This window comes from Nyctereutes procyonoides, unplaced genomic scaffold (assembly GCF_905146905.1).
Source record: "Nyctereutes procyonoides isolate TBG_1078 unplaced genomic scaffold, NYPRO_anot_genome, whole genome shotgun sequence".
Lineage (NCBI taxonomy): Eukaryota > Metazoa > Chordata > Mammalia > Carnivora > Canidae > Nyctereutes > Nyctereutes procyonoides.
In genome coordinates this window covers 8,746,985-8,766,478 of record NW_026575142.1, presented here as the reverse complement: position 1 = coordinate 8,766,478, position 19,494 = coordinate 8,746,985, and the positions used below count along the sequence as shown (strand labels likewise).

Below are 19,494 nucleotides of genomic sequence, written 5' to 3'. Positions count from 1 at the left end.
TCATTCACATTTTGTTGAGAATTTTTTTAATATTATTAACTGTCCAGAATTTTCTCTAGAAGAAATGGGCATAAACTATATATATAAAGACACCTTTTGAATTTCCTAGGTTTTTATTTTTAATAAATAATTTTAGTTCATACTTTTTTAAGGAGAATTCTTTGGTCAAGGCAGAAATCCTATTAAAAGGAAAATCACACTTAAGTCTTTGGAATAAAAATACAACTAGAAGAATAACTGAATAGCTAATTACTCTTCACTACTGTGGAAATCACTAGATAGTCAACTGATAATCCAAAAGAATTGGTAGCTAGATAGGTAGGTAGGTATGAAAATGGATGGAGAGATGACCAGATAGATAGATGGATGGATGTTTGGATGGACAGATAGACTGATATATAGACAGACAGCTGAACTATATCTTAAATATCAGCACAATGCTTTTTCCCAATATTTGAGCTCTAGGTGTATGTACATACATGTGTGTATATACATATATTTGACATATGTGTCAAATACATATTATATTTGGTATATGCATCAAATATATCAGGGGTTTATACCCTATTTAGTCATATGCCATGGATGGATAGAGATAACTATCCATCTATTTAGATGGATAGATCCCAAAGGATTAGCCTTTAACTGGCAACATGTAAAGCAAACAAGCAACCCCCATGCCCTAACAACCTGAAGCCACAAATTCAACCAAGTTGACAAAATGGGAAGGGAGGTCTTACTAAATTAACAAAAAAGAGACAGAGAGTGGGAAAAGAACTTGTTACCTCATTTTGCCTGCCTGCCCTCTTTGGACATGAATAGATTTTACTATTTAGTTTCAACATGGAAATAGCAATTAGGCAAAATATGTTAAATATGTGAAAAAGGACAAAAAGGATAGGAAACGTAAGAGACTATGAGTTTCCTAGGACATCATGTACATAAACTTTAAATAGGTTTCTGTCAAAATTTGGAAGGAAATTAAGAGATTTAATTGTTTAATTAAAATGATACACAGAAAAAATATGTTAACTTTACTCAAACACACATTTCATATATTCAGATAACATTCAGTAACTTTTTAATATTAACTTGAATATATTACTTTAAATATTTTTATATTGTAGACAGTCTCGCAGCAACATAATGAATTTCCTCCCTTCATCAAAAACCTATAATAAATTATGCTTTCAACTAAAGATTTTGCCCTACCATGACAAGACTATGTTTAAAACTTAAAAACAAATGCTTCTCTCATTTATGTTTATTTTTAAAAGGAACCAAAAAAAAGTCTGCTTTTCTAAATAATATATTTCAGAAATGCATAGAACATTCCTCAGTATTACAGTGATAATTATAAGAAAAGGATAGAATTCACCTTATTTTGTCTTATTACACACTTTTTCCCCTTAGATAATACTAAATGCATCCTTCTAGTTTCAGTTTCAAGTCTTTGAAAAAGACGTAGTCTTAAGAAATTAGAAAGGAATTTAAACCCCAATTCATAAAACATCATCTTCCCACCTGAGAAAGGTTGGAAATCACAGACTAATAAATACCACTCCTTTAATATTCTAAAGAAACAGCATCTGAACAAGAATAGTGGGCAGAAAGCAGTGTAATGATAAATCGCATCAAACGATGTAATCCCTCTCAGCCTTCATAGGATGCTTTCCATTTTCCAAATCTTTATAAGACATGAAAACTCTCAATTGCCCGAGAGGTAGATGATGAACCCATTTTTCCAAATGGGAAACTGAGGCATTGAGTTGTCTTTACCGCAGGCTGTAAAAAATGGTCAGCAGCAGAATCAAGATAAGATGCAGGACAAAGGTTGCTCAAAACGTGACAGTGGCACGGCAGGAATTATCTTGGTCCATCTACAGCTTGTGCTCTGTTTTGCTCTATGACGTGCACCGCTGCTAGAAGTTTGAAACTCCATCTGAAGTTGACAGCACATCTATTCTCCATTGTGAAACCCCGTGAGATCAGCATGAGGAATGATCATCTACAGTGGCCTCCTCAGACTTTAGGAGGTTGAAACTACATAGAATGTATTTCAACAAATGACATCAAGACATGAAACACAAAGAAAGGGCAGCTTATGCAATAAGGTAAATGGCAGCTTCACTTCAATATTTCTACTGTTATTCTACAAAGAGATGTTTATGAGTACAATTAAAAACACATTATCAAGCAATTGGATTTGAAATATAACTCACATCTCTCTGCCGATGTGAGCCTTGATGTACATGCTCTTACATGTGGAGGGACTAAATATAGTGTGATTTTACTGGGCTTTATATTGAACACATCTCTTTCTAGAATACAAAAATGTATGCTTATCCTCTACTAATGATTTACCAGGCTCCTCAAGTATACTGAAACGCTAAAGAAAATGTGATTATTTCACTGAGCAGTGTACTAGTCAAATAAACAAAATGGCCAGAGTGGGGGTAGACTTGGAAGAGAGATGCAGGAAGATGTGGGAGATGCAGGAAAATAAACAACTCCGGTGTCATTCTTTAGGCTCGTGAGAATGATGTCTGGGGGTGCCAACCCCGCAGTCACTGCGTGAGTACCCAGTACATTAGGGACACACTGATATAGATGACACACAGTGTTATCCAGTTTATTCTTGTGATTGGCGGCCTGTGGTTACCTGTCACGTGGAGGATGACATTGGAAGAGAGAATGCCACTAGAGTTTTGGGCCTGAGCCACATAGAGGCCTGCGTCTGCCTCACATACCTTTGGAATGAACACCGAATGTCTTGTCTCCTTGTGTAAAACCTGTAAGTGCCCATCTGCAGACAATCTCTGGCCCTTCTTGTACCTGAAGCAGAGAGTCAGTTTTGAAAGTCAGGATCACTGTATATTCACATTATTTCCAAGTTCTAAAAACCATTGCAAACAAGCCCATTACCACTGCGATATTCTCTTTCTAGTGTTAGCAGGAACTTTACAGCTACCACAGATTCCAATGGGGCTGTTCAATCTTCAAGCAGAGGTTGGAGAGTTGTGGCCAGAGAAATGCTTGATTGGGTCAGACTGTATTTTCAAAAAAATTGAATTTTTTGACAACATTTAACAGTTGGAATATTGCATGTGAAAATTCAGATATCCTACTCCTAAAAAAAAATCCCAGAACAGGGTGCCTGCCTGGGTCAGTTGGTTAAGTGTTGGTCTCCTGGTTTTGGCTCAGTTCATGATCTCAGGGTCATGAGACTGAGCCCCACGTGGGACTCTGCACTGGGCCTGGAGCCTGCTCAGGATTCTCTGTCTCCCTCTGTATTCCCTCACCCCTCTCTCTTCCTCTCTAAACAAACAAACAAACAAAAAAAACACACACACACACACACACAAACCCAGACCACCTGGTCACAGAGGGCCACCATTTGCTTATGACAACAATTACCTACAGTGTGAAATGGCACCCCTCTGTTTGGCTTGTGTCATTCTTTCAGCCACTATGGAACAGCAGCTGTGACTTCTGTGAGTCCATATTGGAGTTAGGCTCATCCATCCCATCATATTCACCCCACAAGATCCATGTGAGAATTCCAATACATTGTTTTAGAGGAAGCTACTTACACATTTCCTAGTGAAATGAGTTCATTTAATTTTTATGAATTAATTTCATTAGAAGAAAAACGATTTGTAATTATAAAAGGCATTTATGTAATTGGATTATTACTGTTGATGACATGTTTCCAAAAGTTTCCTATGAACATGAGTACTTAGCTGCCTCTTTTTAGAAAGCAAATAATTTATTTTGTATATTCTCGATTCTTATTTATACCCGTGTTCCTTCACCTAAGGAGTGGTAACAAACCTGAATAATTTTCTATTCCCATTGCCTATGTGATAATTTTGCATTTTAATGAGAGTCCAAAGAATGTAGGATTCTAAGAGCTTGCTAGGTGATAATTGAGCAAAATCATCGTAAATCCAAAAGCAAGATATTTTTTCACAATACGGTGATGATTCTTCAACAATAAATACTAGCCAAGTTATTCGTTGTGTGGACAAAACCAAGAAATACTGCAGACAACGTTTTTCTTTGGGGTGAACTGGTATTTAATAATGAATAAAATATTTTCTAAATTCATAAATATGAAATTTCTGATCTATAAAAAACCATGCAATTGTAAAAACAATATAATAAAACAAAAGCACAAATGGCTGCACGGTAGCACAAATGCAGAATCTTTTAATAATAATATAATTTTAATAATATTAAATAATAATCTGAGAGACCCGAGTTTTCTCATAGATTCTTTAGTTAACCAACTCACACTTCAAGTATCATCAGTGGGCACACGCAGGAGTTGAAACTCTTAATTTAGTGTCTACTGAAATATTGTGATAAATAAATGCTATTTTACTTAGTTTAGGAGTATGAATTCAGTCTCATATAACTTTGTTCTCAGATAAATCTACTTACAGGTGAAAAATTTCTAAATGCCTAGAAAAAACCCACGTATCGAGAAAGTGAGAACTACTTTTAAAACAACAGTGATTCAAAACCTGTATTCTTCAGTTTACTTTCTATTAAAACAAATATGCTAAAAAATAATGACGTCTCCAGAGGGAAATCCTATTGTTCACGGCTCAGTTATTACACCACCTTTCAAAAATGGGTTTATTACCTGTCACTGGGAGCAACTGTGAAAGAAATATTTTTACTCCATCTCTCACACTGAAGACATTTATAGAAAGAAATCTTAGTGAAACAGACACAAATATCACAAAAATGATGGGTGACTCTGTTGGGAAGAGGGAAAAGATGAAATAGGCAAAAAGAAATGGGGGAAAAAAACCGATTCTTTTGTGTTTTAATTGAATATGGGAGGTTAGACTAAGAAAATGTCATGCTTATGTGGAAATAAGCAATAGGGAAGAATTTCAACCCACAATCCTCAGAAACGTGGAATGTCAAACTAATTCCAGAAAGAAAAAAGAGGAAAAGGAGCCGCACAAGAGCACAGCTAAGCTACAGTGCTCTTGGAGTTGGTTAAGTCATGATTTTACGGGTTCCTTTCGTTGCTCGCGGGGGTCAGGCGGTGCGTGCGCCCGCAGGGGGCCGGGTGGGGCTGCGGTGAGTCAGCCGGGCTGCAGGGCTGCAGGGCTGCAGGGCTGCAGGGCTGCAGAACGCTAATCAGCTGCCCCCCCCCCCCCCCCCCCCGCCCAGCTTTAAGTCAGCGCACCCAGAACGGTTTGCTCGGTCGTTCAATGCGTTTATGACTTGTCATTATAGGCTACCCACCAGGTCAGTGTCGGCTCGGGAAATCCTGTAACTTCCACTTCCAGAGTCACTGGAGAACCTTCCGTGACGGTTACATTAGACAGGAGCCTGGAGAAACCGGGAGCCTGGCGGGCACGGCCGGCCCCAGCGCCGCCGGCTGCTCCCTCCGCCTCCTCCCGGGGGGCCGCCGCCCGGGCGCCAGGCAGCGCGCCTCGGGGCGGGGTGAGGTTACTGGGGCCCTGCACGTGGTCCCGCGGCCCCGGCCAGCTCCCCCGGGCCGCCGCCGCGTGCACCGCGCCCCCTCGGCCCGAGGCGGTCCCGTGTCCCGGGCGTCCCGGGGGCCCCACCGCGAGCTCCGCTCGGGCCCGCGGGGACGCCGTCTGCACCGGGCTCCGGAGGCTTCCTCCCGCGGCCTCGGGAGCGGGGGCAGAGGCGGCGGGCGGCGGCCTGCGGCGGCTCCCGCGGAGGCCCGGGCCCGAGCGGGCGCGCTCCTCCTCCTCCGCGGCGGCGTCCGCCGCCCACGCACCTGCTCCCCGCGCCTGCAAAACAGAAAAGCCAAGGCTTCGGGTGAGCCACGGAGGTGCGCGCCTCGGGGTCTCTAACTCCACCCGGCGCCCGGGCCCGCGGGGGGTCAGGGCTGCGGCCGCGCGCCTGGGCGCCCCTGGGAGCGCCTGTCCACGCGCCTGGACGCACCTGGGCGCACCTGGGAGCACCTGTCTGCGCACCTGGGCGCACCTGGGAGCACCTGTCTGCGCACCTGGGCGCACCCGGGAGCACCTGTCCGCGCGCCTGGGCGCCCCCGCCCGACCCCGGCTGGCAGGCCTCCCGGGGGCCGGGAGACACAGGCCTGCTCTCCGCCCGCAAGGCCCCCGGGTCCCCCTGGCCGTGAGCTGAGGACTCTCCCTCCCCCAGCAATTTCTGCTCTGTTTTGTCTACACTCCGTGTGAGCACACAGTTCCGGACTCTCAGGGCTCCCGTGTGAGGTCATTCCCCATGACCCTACCGAGAATAACCCCTCTGTCTTCCTTAGGAAAGCCATTCGTTATCATCACCATCACCATCATCGTTATTATCATTGTCATTATTATTATCATTATTACTGTGGTTAAACGCACACAACATGAGATTTGCCGTTGCAGCCCACGGAGCGCACCCACACTGGCGCAGCACCCGCCCCCCCCCCCCCCGCGGGGTCGTCCCAGCGCGTGGCCGTCCTTCCAGCCCGGGTCCGAACCCCTTCAACACCGAGGTCCCGCTCCCCACTCCCGCCAGCAAATCCTACACCGTCTTTAGGAATCTGAGAACTCCAGTTACCTCACAGGGGGAAAGCATGCATGCATTTATTTATTATTTATTGATTGATTGATTGATTTTGTTTAGCCATTTTTATGACTGGTTTTATTTTCTTAAACACCCTTATTTTTATTCTTCCGCTGAAAACCATCAGTGGAGCGAGCACCTGTGTTGTACCAGGTTCCATGCTGGGATTGGTGAGCTGGGATGAGTGAGAGTAAAGACACAGCCTCTCCCCTCGCAGACAGAACAGCCTGCATGGGAAGCAGACATGGGTGGCACAATCCCACGGTATGATCTTTCACAAGAGAACCCAAGATACAAAAGGGGGAGTGCCTGCCACGATCCCTCCATGCCATGGAGGGCGGCCCTCAGGCTAGGAGCCCAGAACATCAGGGCTTCACCTCCTAATGCTGACGCCCACCTAGTATTTCTCCCCACTGACCCCTCTATCTTCCCAGTGCCCTGGTATTTCTCCCCACTAACCCGTCTATCTCCCCACTACCCTAGTATTTCTCCCCCCTGACCCACGTCCATCTCTGGCTTAAGAAGAAGCTCAAATATCCTGTCGGGCATAGACTCCAAACTGAGTTCAAGCTGAAAGGGATCTCATCTAGCTCAACCTGTTGTTTTAGCTCTTTTTTTTTTTTTTTTTTTTTTTTTTTTTTTTTTTTTTGCCTTTCCTCAGTTTGGGGTACATTTTTGCTTAGCAATCACCAGGTTTTGTCCCATTGCTACTGCTTGCACATAATAACATTATGTCCTGCCTTGACTTTGAGTTCTTCTTTAAGCTCATAGTCCTACCCCTGACAAATACTTCATAATTTTTGAGAAATAAATACGTTTTCAGGTGGAAAATGAGAAGCAAAAACAAAACGATGCTCCTTCCACTACCCCAGAGACACACAGTATCCTTAGCCTTATAGCTTTAGAGAAAGTGGCTTCCTCCAGCCATTTCGTAGAAGTTTAAACTCTGGGTTTAAAAGCCAAAAGTTTTTAAAGGTCCTTGCCATTAAAAAAAAAAAAATTACTAAATAAACACATATCCAGTAGGAAATGCCCCTTCCTTCTGGTTTTCTTACTTCCGGTTTAGCTCTGCTTTTATTTTGCTTCTCACAGAGACTTAGGTCCAACTTCCTTTTCAGTCTAGGAATCTCCTTGATGACAATCTGGTAGCTTCTGTTTGAATACTTTTTGGGAAAGAGAGCTTTCTTTGAAAAGAATTTTATGCTTTACTTGTGTTAAGAATCTCTTCCTGTATTTAGCAACAATATGCCTTCAATGAGTTTCCAACAATGGATCTGAACTGGCCTCCTGGGGCGACATAGATGACTAACTATTCTCCTATTTCCACAGCCCTTTGACTTTTTGGAGAATTGGTGCCACAACCTCCAGGTCTTCTTCGGCCTTGGTTCTAGAACTTTTATCATCCTGGTCAACTTTACGGAAGTCCCACTCCTACTGGGCTATCAGCTCCTTCACAGCAGGGACATTTGTTGATTTGAGGGTCTTCCATGGCCAGGCAACTTCTTAGTGACTTCTTTGGGTAACCTGTGTCTCTCCAAAGAAGAAGAATGTTGAAGAATTGTCTGAAAATTTGCAACAAGCTTAGGAGAGAAACCTGAATAAAAATCCAGTCTAGTCTTCTCACTCCCCCCTCCCTCTTGGGGAGGAGATGACTTTGCCAACTGCAGGTTTAGACTGAGCATGTTCAGCTCTGACTTTTTGAGGCCTCTCTTGTGCATCTACCTTCCACCAACTGTGTATATTCACACTAGCTCTAAAGTTTGAAAAGCCCTGAACAGAAAGCCTGTGGCTGTTTAGCTGTGTACCCAAGAGTCTGGGTAGGCAAGGCTATCTAAATCAGCGATTAAGTTTTAGGAGACCTCCTAGAAAAGTCCAAGCCATTTCTCTGAGCCAGCTTTGACTAGTTACTGATTCCTGACTCCTCTCTTTCAGATGGTGCTGAACTCACAAGGGAATCCAAGAATATTATGTTTTTACTCCCTACAATTCCGAATGTAGAAAAATACTGTCCACAGAAAAGAACACTACCAGATAATTTCTACTGACAATAAGAGAGACGGAATATTATCAAATCTTTTTCTAGAAACATTTCCATTTATTTATGTTCCCCCTAAATGTTTATTTCCAAGATTTATTTACTTTCAGATGGGAACTAATCAGTGGACCAACATCTCCTTGATCTATGTGATATATTTTTAGTGATTATATTCGTTCTTTTTTTGTTGTTTTTATAAGAACTAGGTGTGGTGGGCAGCCTGGGTGGCTCAGTGGTTTGGTACCTGCCTTTGGCCCAGAGTGTGATCCTGGAGTCCCGGGATCGAGTCCCATGTCAGGCTCCCTGCATGGGGCCTGCTTCTCCCTCTGCCTCTCTCTCTCTCCCTCTCTCTCTCTCTCAAGAATAAAGAAATAAAATCTTAAAAAAAAAAAAAAGAACTAGGTGTGGCTATTGACTCATACTGAGTTTTTAATCAGCTAAAATTCTCTACCTCTTCTAGTAATGCCATTGACAAAAATGTTGAACACTGCAGAGTTCAGGACAAAGTCAGATGTCTCCCCAAGGCAAAGCAAACTGTCTTCCAGGTTGACACAGTAGAACAATCTAACATTCCTGGAACACTTATAACCCAACCAAACTTATTCAGTTCGTTTCTTTCCACCTACTTTAAGAGAGAGAGATCATGAATGGGTTTATCAAATGACTTTTTGAAATCACAATACATTTTGCCTATGGCACTAACCTAGGATTATCCATTAAATAATCATCTCACCAAATAAAATAAGGTGAATTTAATACAATTTATCCTGAGTCAATCCATGTTGGCTCTTGGTACTTCTGCCTTTATTTCCAAAAGCAAATAAATAAGCTTTCAGCTTTTAAATCATTATGGAATTCTACAAAACTTCCTTTTTAATTAATTAATTAATTTTTAAAATTCAAGTATAATTAGCCTACAGCGTTATATTAGTAATGTGCTGTATGTACGAGATGGTAGCTACACTTGTGGTGAGCAGAGCATAACATATAAAGTTGTTGAACCACAATGTTGTACACCTGAAACTAAAGTAACATTGTGTGTCAACTTTACTTCAACTTAAAAAAATAATAAATTACAAGGCAAATGATAGAAAAGGATTTACGATAGATATTTTTGATGCTGCCAACTGTAAGTAAGCATTAACACTACGTGCCAGCCATTATTTTTTTCTTTTTTGCAGTTATGTACTTTATGCAGGCAGGGGGATCCAGACAATTCTTTCTGTGGGGTGAGAGAGTATTTATTAACCCGTGGGTCTTACATTCTACTCCAATTGACCCCCATATCAGTCTGGTTCTAAGACTGTAGGGAGAGTTAAGTAATTGATTCTTAAATTTTTAAATTGTCTCCTGTATGCTATAGTACCTCCAAACTGGACTCTTAGATCATGTATATTGAGGGTAACTTTGAAACATAAATTTGTTTTATATTATCTGTTCTTCTTGGGGTGCAAAAAATTATCACCATGCAGTGGGGGAATGATGCCTTCATTGCCTGTGTGTCCCTGGCTCTGAGTCATACAGGAATGGATTGTTATATCTCCTTGCCAAAATGAAAGATTCTATGTAAGTATGTAGTTTAAATGAGCTCAGTTCAGAGAAGGCTCCCAAGCTCCCTGCTTTTGCGGGCAGTATCTTTAACGTATGAGAATTAACTAGTACACCTGAGTCTTAAACTGGCAACATCATTTCTCAGCTATGATTTCCTTTGTGGCCCAGGAAAGCTCCTAAATTACAGATTTACTTCATAGAATTAAAAATCCCTATTAATATTAAAAAAAAGCACTTCCATGCTATTGCTTTATTAATCAAAGTGTAAACAGATGAAGGGAAAGAGGGAAAAGGGTCAGCATGGGAATCTGCAGTATCATTACAAAGCAGCTCATTTATATGCAGCACTTCCTTGGAGCTCCCTGTAGGTCTTGTGGAAAAAGTGAACACGTCTGAAATTTAGGAGAATGGGGCTGCCCATCCCGTTCTCACTGTACTTTCTGGGATTTGTGGAGGGCAAAATATTTTATCTCTTTTAGTCTCAGTTTCCTCAACTGTAAAATAAGATTTGATTAGATGATTGCTAAATTCCTCCTAGCACTTGAATTCTATGATGCTAAATGTGGGCATTGCAAGCCTGCATCCTCTATTGAATAAAGTTCTGTGATTTCGTGGGAATCTCTTTATGGTCTTGGTGCCCATTTAACCTTAGGAGTTTTCAGATATTACTGTGGATATTACAGCCCTCGCCTTGGAGGTAAAATATCATCACTAATCTGTGAGCAGTGCAAAGGGCACTGCATTTACTAGCAGTGCAATAGGCGCTGCCTAATTCCACGTGCTGCATTTTTGGGTTTGAAAAATAAGAAGCACTTTATTATCTCCAAGAGAAAATTCTGTGATGAATGTATTCGTGTAGTAGTCTGGTGGAATTGTTCTCTTTTTAAAAAGTTTTTGTTTAAATTCCAGTTGGTTAACATACAGTGTAATATTAGTTTCAGGTAGAAAAATAGTGAGATGCAACACTTCCATACAATCCCTGGTGCTCTCACAAGTTCATGGTGAACCCCCATCACCTACTTCACCCATCCCCCGCTCACCTCCCCTCTGGTAACCAGCAGTTTGTTCTCTATGGTTAAGAGTCTATCTCTTGAAAAAAAAAAAAAAGAGTCTATCTCTTGGTTTGCCTCTCTCTCTTTTTTCTCCCTATGTTGCTTTATTGTGTTTCTTAAGTTCCACATATGAGTGAATTCATATGATATTTGTCTTTCTCTGACTTAGTTCACCTAGCATAACACTCTCTAGCTCCATCCATGTCCTTGCAAGTGGCAAGATTTCATTCTTTTTTATGGCTGAATAATATTCCACAATGAAACACACACACACACACACAGCAATCTATCTACCTCACAACTTCTTTCTCCATTCATCAGTTGATGGACACTTGAGCTGTTTCCATAACAAAGGGGTAGTTCTATTTTTAACTTTTTGAGGAGCTTGCATTCTGTTTTCCAGAGTGGCTGCACCAGTTTGCATTCCTACCAATAGTGCAAGGGGGTTTCCCTTTCTCTGCATCCTTGCCAACGCCTGTTGTTTCCTGTGTGGTTAATTTTAGTCATTCTGACTTGTGTGAGGTGATATCTGATTCTAGTTTTGCTGTATATTTCTCTGGTGATGAGTGATGTTGAGCATCTTTTCGTGGTTCTATGAGCCATTTGTATGTCTTCTTTGGAAAAATGTCTATTCATGTCTCCTGTCCATTTTTTAACTATATCATTTGGTTTTTGGGTGTTGAGTTTGATAAGTTCTTTGTGGATTTTGGATATTAACCCTTTATCAGATATGTCATTTGCAATTTTCTTCTCCCATTTGGTAGGGTGCCTTTTAGTTTTGCTGATTGTTTCCTTTGCTGTGCAGAAGCTTTTTATTTTGATGTACTCCCAATAGTTCACTTTTGCTTTTTTTTTTCCCCTTGCCTCGGGTGACATATCTAGAAAAGATGCTATGGCCAACGTCAAAGAGATTACTGGCTGTGTTCTCCTTAGGATTTTAATGGCTTTTTGTCTCATATTTAGGTCTTTCATCCATTTTGAATTTATTTTTGTGTATGATGTAAAAAGTGGCCCAGTTTCATTCTTTTGCATGTTGCTGTTCAGTTTTCCCAGCACCATTTGTTGAAGAGACTATTTTTCCATTAGATATTCTTGCCTGCTTTGTTGAAAATGGACCATGTAGGTATGGAATCATCTCTGGGTTTTCTATCTGTTCTATTGATTTATGTGTCTATTTTTGTGCCAGTACCATATTGCTTTAATCACTTCAGCTTTGCGGTGTTAACTTGAAGTTTGGAATTGTGATGTCTCCAGCTTTGCTTTTCTTTTTCAAGGTTGCTTTGGCTATTTGGGTCTTTTGTGTTTCTATGCAAATTTTAGATGTTTTGTTCTCGTTCTATGAAAACTGCTATTTGGTATTTTGATAGGGATTCCTTTATTTCTGTATATTGCTTTGGGTAATATAGACAATACTGGTCTTGAACTCACAACCCTGAGATCAAAACCTGAACTGAAATCAAGAGCTAGATGCTTAACTGACTGAGCCACCCAGGTGCCCCAGGTAGCGTAGACATTTTAACAATATTTATTCTTCCAATCTATGAGCATGGAATGTCTATTTCTTTCTGTCATTTTCAATTTCTTTCATCAGTATTTTATAGTTCTTGGAGTATAGGTCTTTCACTTCTTTGGTTAGGTTTCTTTTTGGGTATATTATTGTTTTTAGTGCAATTGCAAATGGGATTGGTTCCTTAATTTCTCTTTCTGCTGCTTCATTATTGGTGTATAGAAATGCAACAGATTTCTGTATTTGATTTTATATTCTGCAACTTTACTGAATTAGTTTATGAGTTCTAGCAGTTTTTTGGTAGAGTCTTTTGGATTTGCTATATAATGTATCATGCCATCTGAAAATAGTAAAAGTTTGACTCCTTCCTTGCTGATTTGGATGCTTTTATTTGTTCTTGTTGTGTGATTGCTGAGACTACAACTTCCAGTATTATGTTAAATAACAGTGATGAGAATAGACATCCCTTTCTTATTCCTGACTATATAGGGAAAGCTCTCAGTTTTTTCCCATTGAAGACAATATTGGCTATGGGAGTTTTCACATATGGCCCTTTATTAAGGTAATATTCCCTCTAAACTTACTGTGTTGAAGATTTTTATCATGAATGGATATTGTACTTTGTCAGATGCTTTTACTGCAACTATTGAAAAGATCATTTAGTTCTTATCTTTCTTTTATTAATGTGGTATATCACATTGATTTGTGAATACTGAACCATCCTTGCAACCCAGGAATAAATCCCACTTGATCATGGTGAATGATTTTTTTTTTTTTATGCATTGTTGGATTGGGTTTCTTCTATTTTACTGAGATTTTTTTGCATCCATGTTCATCAGGGACATTGGCCTGTAGTTCTCTTTTTTGGTGGAGTCTTTAACTGGTTTTGGTATCAGGGTAATGCTGGCCCCATAGGACGAATTAAGAAGTTTTAATTAAGAAGAATTAAGAAGTTTTCCTTCATTTTCTATTTTTTGTAATAGTTTGAGTAGAATAGGTATTAACTCTTCTTTAAATGTTTGATAGAATTTGCGTGTGAAGCCATCTGGCACTGGACTTTTGTTTGTTGGGAGTTTTTTGGTTACTGATTCCATTTCTTTGCTTGTTATCAGTCTGTTAAAGTTTGCTACTTCTTCCTGTTTCAGTCTTGGTAATTCATATGTTTCTAGGAATTTATCCATCTCCTCTAGGTTGTCCAGTTTGTAATCATATAGTTTTTCATAATAATCTATTATACTTCTATGGTGTCAGTTGTTATTTTTCCTGTCTCACTTGTGATTTTATTTGAGTCCTTTCTCTTCTTTTTGGTGAGTCTGGCTATACTTACCAAGTTATGTTATTAATTTTTCATTAGTTTTTCAAAGAATCAGCTCCTGGTTTCATTGATCTGTTCTTTTGTTTTGGTTTGGTTTTTTAGTTTCTGTATCATCTGTTTCTGCTCTAATCTTTATTATTTCCTTCCTTCTGCTGGATTTAGGCCTCATTTGTTGTTCTTTTTTTTTTTTTTCTAGCTCCTTTAAGGTTAGGCTGTTTATTCGAGATTTTTCTTGCTTCTTGAGGTAGTCCTATATTGCTTTTCTTGTATTATTATCAAATTATCAATATAATTTCTTTATATTCATTTTTAATTGCTTTATATATTTGGGTGTTCCCATGTTGGATGCATAAATTGTTACAATTGTTATACCTTCTTGTTGGATTGTCCCCTTTATGATTACATCATGCCCTTCTTTGTCTATTGCTACAGTCTTTGTTTTAAAGTCTAGTTTGTCTGATACAAGTATTGATACTCTGGCTTTCTTTTGACATCCATTTGCATGCTAAATGTTTCTCCATCCCTTCACTTCAACCTGCAGGTGTCTTTAGGTCTAAAATGAGTCTTTTGTAGCCAGGATATAATGGGTCTTTTTTAAAAATCCATTATGACATCATAAGCGTTTTGACTGGAGGGTTTACCCCATTTATTCAAAGTAATTATTGATAGATATGTATTTATTGCCATTTTATTATTTGTTTTGTCATTATTTCTGGAGATTTTCTCTGATTCTTTCTTGTCTTTGTCATTTTTGGTCTCTCCTTTGCACTCAAAGGTCCCCTTTAATGTTTCTTACAGGGCTGGTTTAGTGGTCATGAATCCCTTTAGTTTTTGTTTGGGAAACTCTATCTTTCCTTCTAGTCTGAATGATAGCCTTGCTGGATAGAGTATTCTTGGCTGCAGATTTTGTCCCATTCTGCATGTTGACTATATCATGCCACTCCCTTCTGAATTGCCATTTTTCTGTTGAGAAATCTCTAACTAGCCTTATGGATTTACTCTTGTAAGTTAAGGACTTCTTTAGCTGCTTTTAAGATTGTTTCTTTATTGCTATATTTTGCAAATGTAATGGCAATATGTCTTGGTGTTGGCAATATGCCTGCTTTTGTTGATTTTGATGGAAGTTCTCTGTGCTTCCTGGATCTGGATATCTGTTTCCTTCCCCAGATTAGGGAAGTTTTTAGCTTTTTTTTTTTTTTTAAGATTTTTAATTTATTTACTTGAAAGTGAGAGAGCACAAGTGGGAGGAGGAACAGAAGGGGAGGGAGAAGCAGCCTCCCCCTGAGTAGGGAGCCTGATGCAGGGTTCGATCCCAGGACCCTAGGATCATGACCTGAGCTGAAGGCAGACACTTAACTAACTGAGCCATCTAGGCTCCCACTATTATTTCTTCCAATATGTTTTCTTGCCCCTTTTCTCTTTCTTCTTCTGGGATTCCTAGAATATGAATGTTACTACGTTTGATGGAGTCATTGAGTTCCCTAAATCTATTCTTGTGTTGCATAATTCTCTTTCTCTCTTTTGTTCAGCTTCATTATTTTCCAGTATTTTGTCTTCTAGGTCACTAATTCATTCCTCTGCTTCTTCTAGCCTGCTGTTCATTACAGCAAGCCTGTTTCCAATCCCATAAAACAGTCCCTTTTGTTTTCTAAGCCAAGGTTTTTGGGGAAAAGTTCTCCTTGTTCATTCTCCTGTGTGCTCCTCTCTCTCACCCGTCTCAGCAACTACAGCCACTTGCCCTCCACAGCACCTGTGATCTGCTTCTCCCCTAAACCACATCTTCATACTTCCTACCTTCTTTGATACGGCCTCTTCTCTCCCTTTAGTTGTGGAGTTTATTCAGTAAGTCTTCAGGTCAGTTTCTGGGGTATTTAGGACGATTTGATAGTTATCTAGTTGTGTTCATGGGACCAGAGGAGCCTAGAGCCCTCCTATTCTGCTGCCATCTTCCTCCAACCACACATTTCTAGAATTGTTCTTTTGAGCCAAATAACTTTCCAAGGATGATCAATACCATTTGGGGTATCAGAATTGGACACAGTGATTCCCCACTAAGCTTTTTTTTTTTTTACTTGGTGATTTTTGTTATCTGTTCACATGGTTTTTTTGAGAATCATTGCGTATGACCCATAATATAAATGATAGAGACAATAAAAGGATAAATGTGATTGAGCTGTTTAAAAGGGAAGATTACTGCCATCCTTTCATTTTGCTCTCTGTGCCCAACTACACCAGAATGTATATGTGAAATGATGTCATTGAGAGTTCTTGGCAGCTATAATAGGGAGCCTTCAGTTTTATACCAAATGACAGATGACCTTTTAACTTATATTAAAATAAAGTATATTTCTCAATGAAAATAAATTTTGCATTTATAGTTAAAGGAATCTGTTCCTCTAATTTTTTCTTAAGAGAAATAAATAAAAGCAAGAAAATCCATATTATTAAGTACAAATGATCGTGGTTTGCTTTGGTAGCAATGATTTTCACTTCAGTTCTTAGTACATGTGTGTGGTTGACAATGTAGAAAATGTGCAGAATTTTAAAAATAAGTTGAATTAAGTATCTCTTAGAAACTTAGTTAAGAAAATGTGATGCATTTAATGTTATTCTTTACTATTTCAAGTAGTGGGTCTCAATCAAGGGTGATTTTGCTGTCCAGGAAACATTTGACAATGTCTGTGGACATTGGTTGTGACAACTGGGAGGGGTGGGGAGAAGGTGGTGGTGGCTGCCACTAGCATCTAGTTGATAGAGGCCAAGAATGTTGCTAAACAGGACAGGTCTCCACAACAAAGAATTCTCTGGGCTAAAGTGTCAATAGTGCTGAGATTGAGTAACACTGATAGACCAATCATAGTAACAAAAGACCATCTGATTTAAGACAAGTGATCAAAGTTTGGCAGCTTTCCTTTGCCTCAGAATAGAACCAGGGTTTAAATGCTTCAAGACCATGCAGCAAAAAATTCCATTTGCATAATGATACTTGCTTCTTGGAGACTGTATATATGTAGTAGACCTTGACATAGATTTAGCCTGTGGAAAAGGTTTTAGAAGGTTATATAGAAAATCTAAGAATTGTACTGACTTCAAAGAAAGATAAAACTTTCTCCATGAGATAACTACAAGTGGAGAGATATTTATTTTAAATTCTCATGTCACAGGAAGTATACTTTATTAATTTGGGAGCAGTTGAGAATAACGTTGACTCTTTGTTCCTTCAGTTCCTTGGGAGAGAGAGAAACATTGGAAGCAAACTTGGCAAAGCAAAAAGATAGGAACTAATTATAGTCCGGCAGCTATGAATAGAGAGTGAGCAACTTACACCAAAAATCTATATAATAACACTTTTGAAGTCATGAAACATTTGCATTTTGTGAATATTTGCAGTTTTTGCTACAAGTTTAATTTATCTGTAATATACAGATTTTAAATATTTCTCTACTTTAGCATTTATATTTCAGTTGGATTCTATGTTTTAATATATATCTGGAAATATCATCTTTCTGGGAACAAGACACAAGATAATTTCATGTATTAAGGTTTTCTGGTGGCTGGTGTAAAATAGCAGAACCACAACTTGATGGTATGATAGAGAGAAGTCAACCTTGAAGTTGGGATTGACTATAAAAGGAAAATGGCAAAGGCAGCTAAAGGTGGGAGATATAGAAGTGGTTTGGGGTAACAGTATGGTGACTGAATGGCTGTCCAAATACCACTGTGCAGTGCTGTGGTCCCATTATTAAATAGGAGGAACTCTAAGGGAAATAGCATAGGTGGAAGAAGAAGGACTAAGTAAAGGGTAGAAAGGAAGTACAGTGCGCATTGCATTTACATTGAAAGATTTGATTCAGCTAGACAAGAAGGCTTTAATTCACTTTTTTTTTCAATGAACAAGGACTCTAACCTCAAAATGAAATGAATAGTTGAAATCATAGTTTTGTTTACCTTATTCCTTTCTTCATTGAATAGTGTCTGCTTATTTCTCGCTGGTTCTTTCAGCAGGTCGATGAAGTCATCATGAAAATCTTCCTGATTCACATTTGTCTTTAAAATGTCTCCTTGCTGTACAAAGCAATGTTTAGTGAGAGCTTGGCCAGGGAAGTTGGAAGCACGGTGCTACATAAGAACTACTTGAAAGAAAACCTAGGCCACTTGGAGCCTTTCAGCAAATGTATTCCACAAGAGACTGACTACTCCCATGATGTGATTTACAAAATTATCTTGTCAAGTGCACAGTTCCCCATCTACCTTGCTCTTTTGATAAAGTTCATTGCCAATAAAAATTGGTTGTTCAAAGGCCCAGCCAGAACAAAGTCATTAGTGCAGTAGGATGTACCTAGAGGAATGCTCTCTAGAGAAAGGAATCATTGTGCATGGCGGTCTAAGCCATTAGGGGAGTCTGCGGGAGCAGTGATGAGGAAGAAATGTCTGAAGATTTTGGTGGAGAACAAAGAGGAAATCCCAAGAATTTACATAAGCAAATGTTTGAGAGATTCGTGAAGAGAGGAAGAAAATATCACTGGGTGTGATAAAGAAAAAAAAATGAGAACAAAACGTGAAAACCATGCTTAATGTGGGTGATGATATTTTGCTCCTATGGTTCATGGAGCTGTTTTAGTCATGGAAGTACAGGGTTTGCAAGCTGCTGGGGAGCCCCTCTGAGGGCTGAGAAGACTGAAGGTGAGAAGGTGAAAGGAGCCTCAGGTAAACCAAGTTTAGGATGATTGATTACACCACACCAGAACATTCTCTCTTCCACCCAGGACATGGTCATTAGATAAGCCTTAAAGAAATAGCACACTCCTCAAAGTCCACATGCTATATGAACTCAGAGATTTCAGGGAGAGATTCAGCTTTCAGTCTAACTCTAAAACTTAATCTGGTTGGTGTTAGTGGATAAATTAATCTGCTTTAGTACACACTTGATATCTAATTTCAAAATGGTAGTTGTGGAAAGAATGCTAGATTTTGAATTGCATTTAATTCTAGATCCCACCACTACTGATGGTGAGGCCCCAGGCAAAGTATTTTACCTTCTTTGAACTTCACCTCTAAAACAAGGAAAATCAGGCATGTGGGTAACTAAGTTGGTTAAGCATCCAATTCTTGGTTTCAGCTCAGGTCATGATCTCAGGGTTTTGGGATGGAGCCCCGTGTTGGGCTCTGGACTCAGCACGGAGGAGTCTGTGCTTCTCTCCCTCTGCCCACCCCCCTGCCTCCTGCCCCGCTCATGTGCACTCTCTCTTTCCTTGTCTCTCTCTAGAATAAATAAATAAAATCTTTAAAATAAATAAATAAAGTAAGGAAAACAGCATTTGCCTCACCACCATCACAAGGTTATTTAGAAATCACTGAAGTAATATATATGAAAAGCCTTTGTAAATCTCAAATTGTTATACAAATGGAAAGGATCATTATCACTATTTCAGCCTCGCTAGGGATTTCTGGGCCTATTTTTAATAAC

The 19,494-nt window shown here is 39.7% G+C and overlaps 1 protein-coding gene across 1 annotated transcript in view; it reads right to left on the bottom strand.

Annotated features, from left to right (window-relative positions):
- Window positions 1-545: 545 nt before the first annotated feature.
- CCDC141 (coiled-coil domain containing 141) overlaps window positions 546-19,494 on the bottom strand; it is a 181,520-nt gene continuing 162,571 nt past the window's right edge. Inside the window, exons 22-24 of the mRNA XM_055308600.1 lie at window positions 17,976-18,092; window positions 5,269-5,786; window positions 546-2,835 (exon numbers count right to left, since the gene is read on the bottom strand). Of these exons, the coding sequence (XP_055164575.1) occupies window positions 2,568-2,835; window positions 5,269-5,786; window positions 17,976-18,092 (903 nt within the window). The 3' untranslated portion in view covers window positions 546-2,567. The remainder of the gene's footprint in view (window positions 2,836-5,268; window positions 5,787-17,975; window positions 18,093-19,494) is intronic.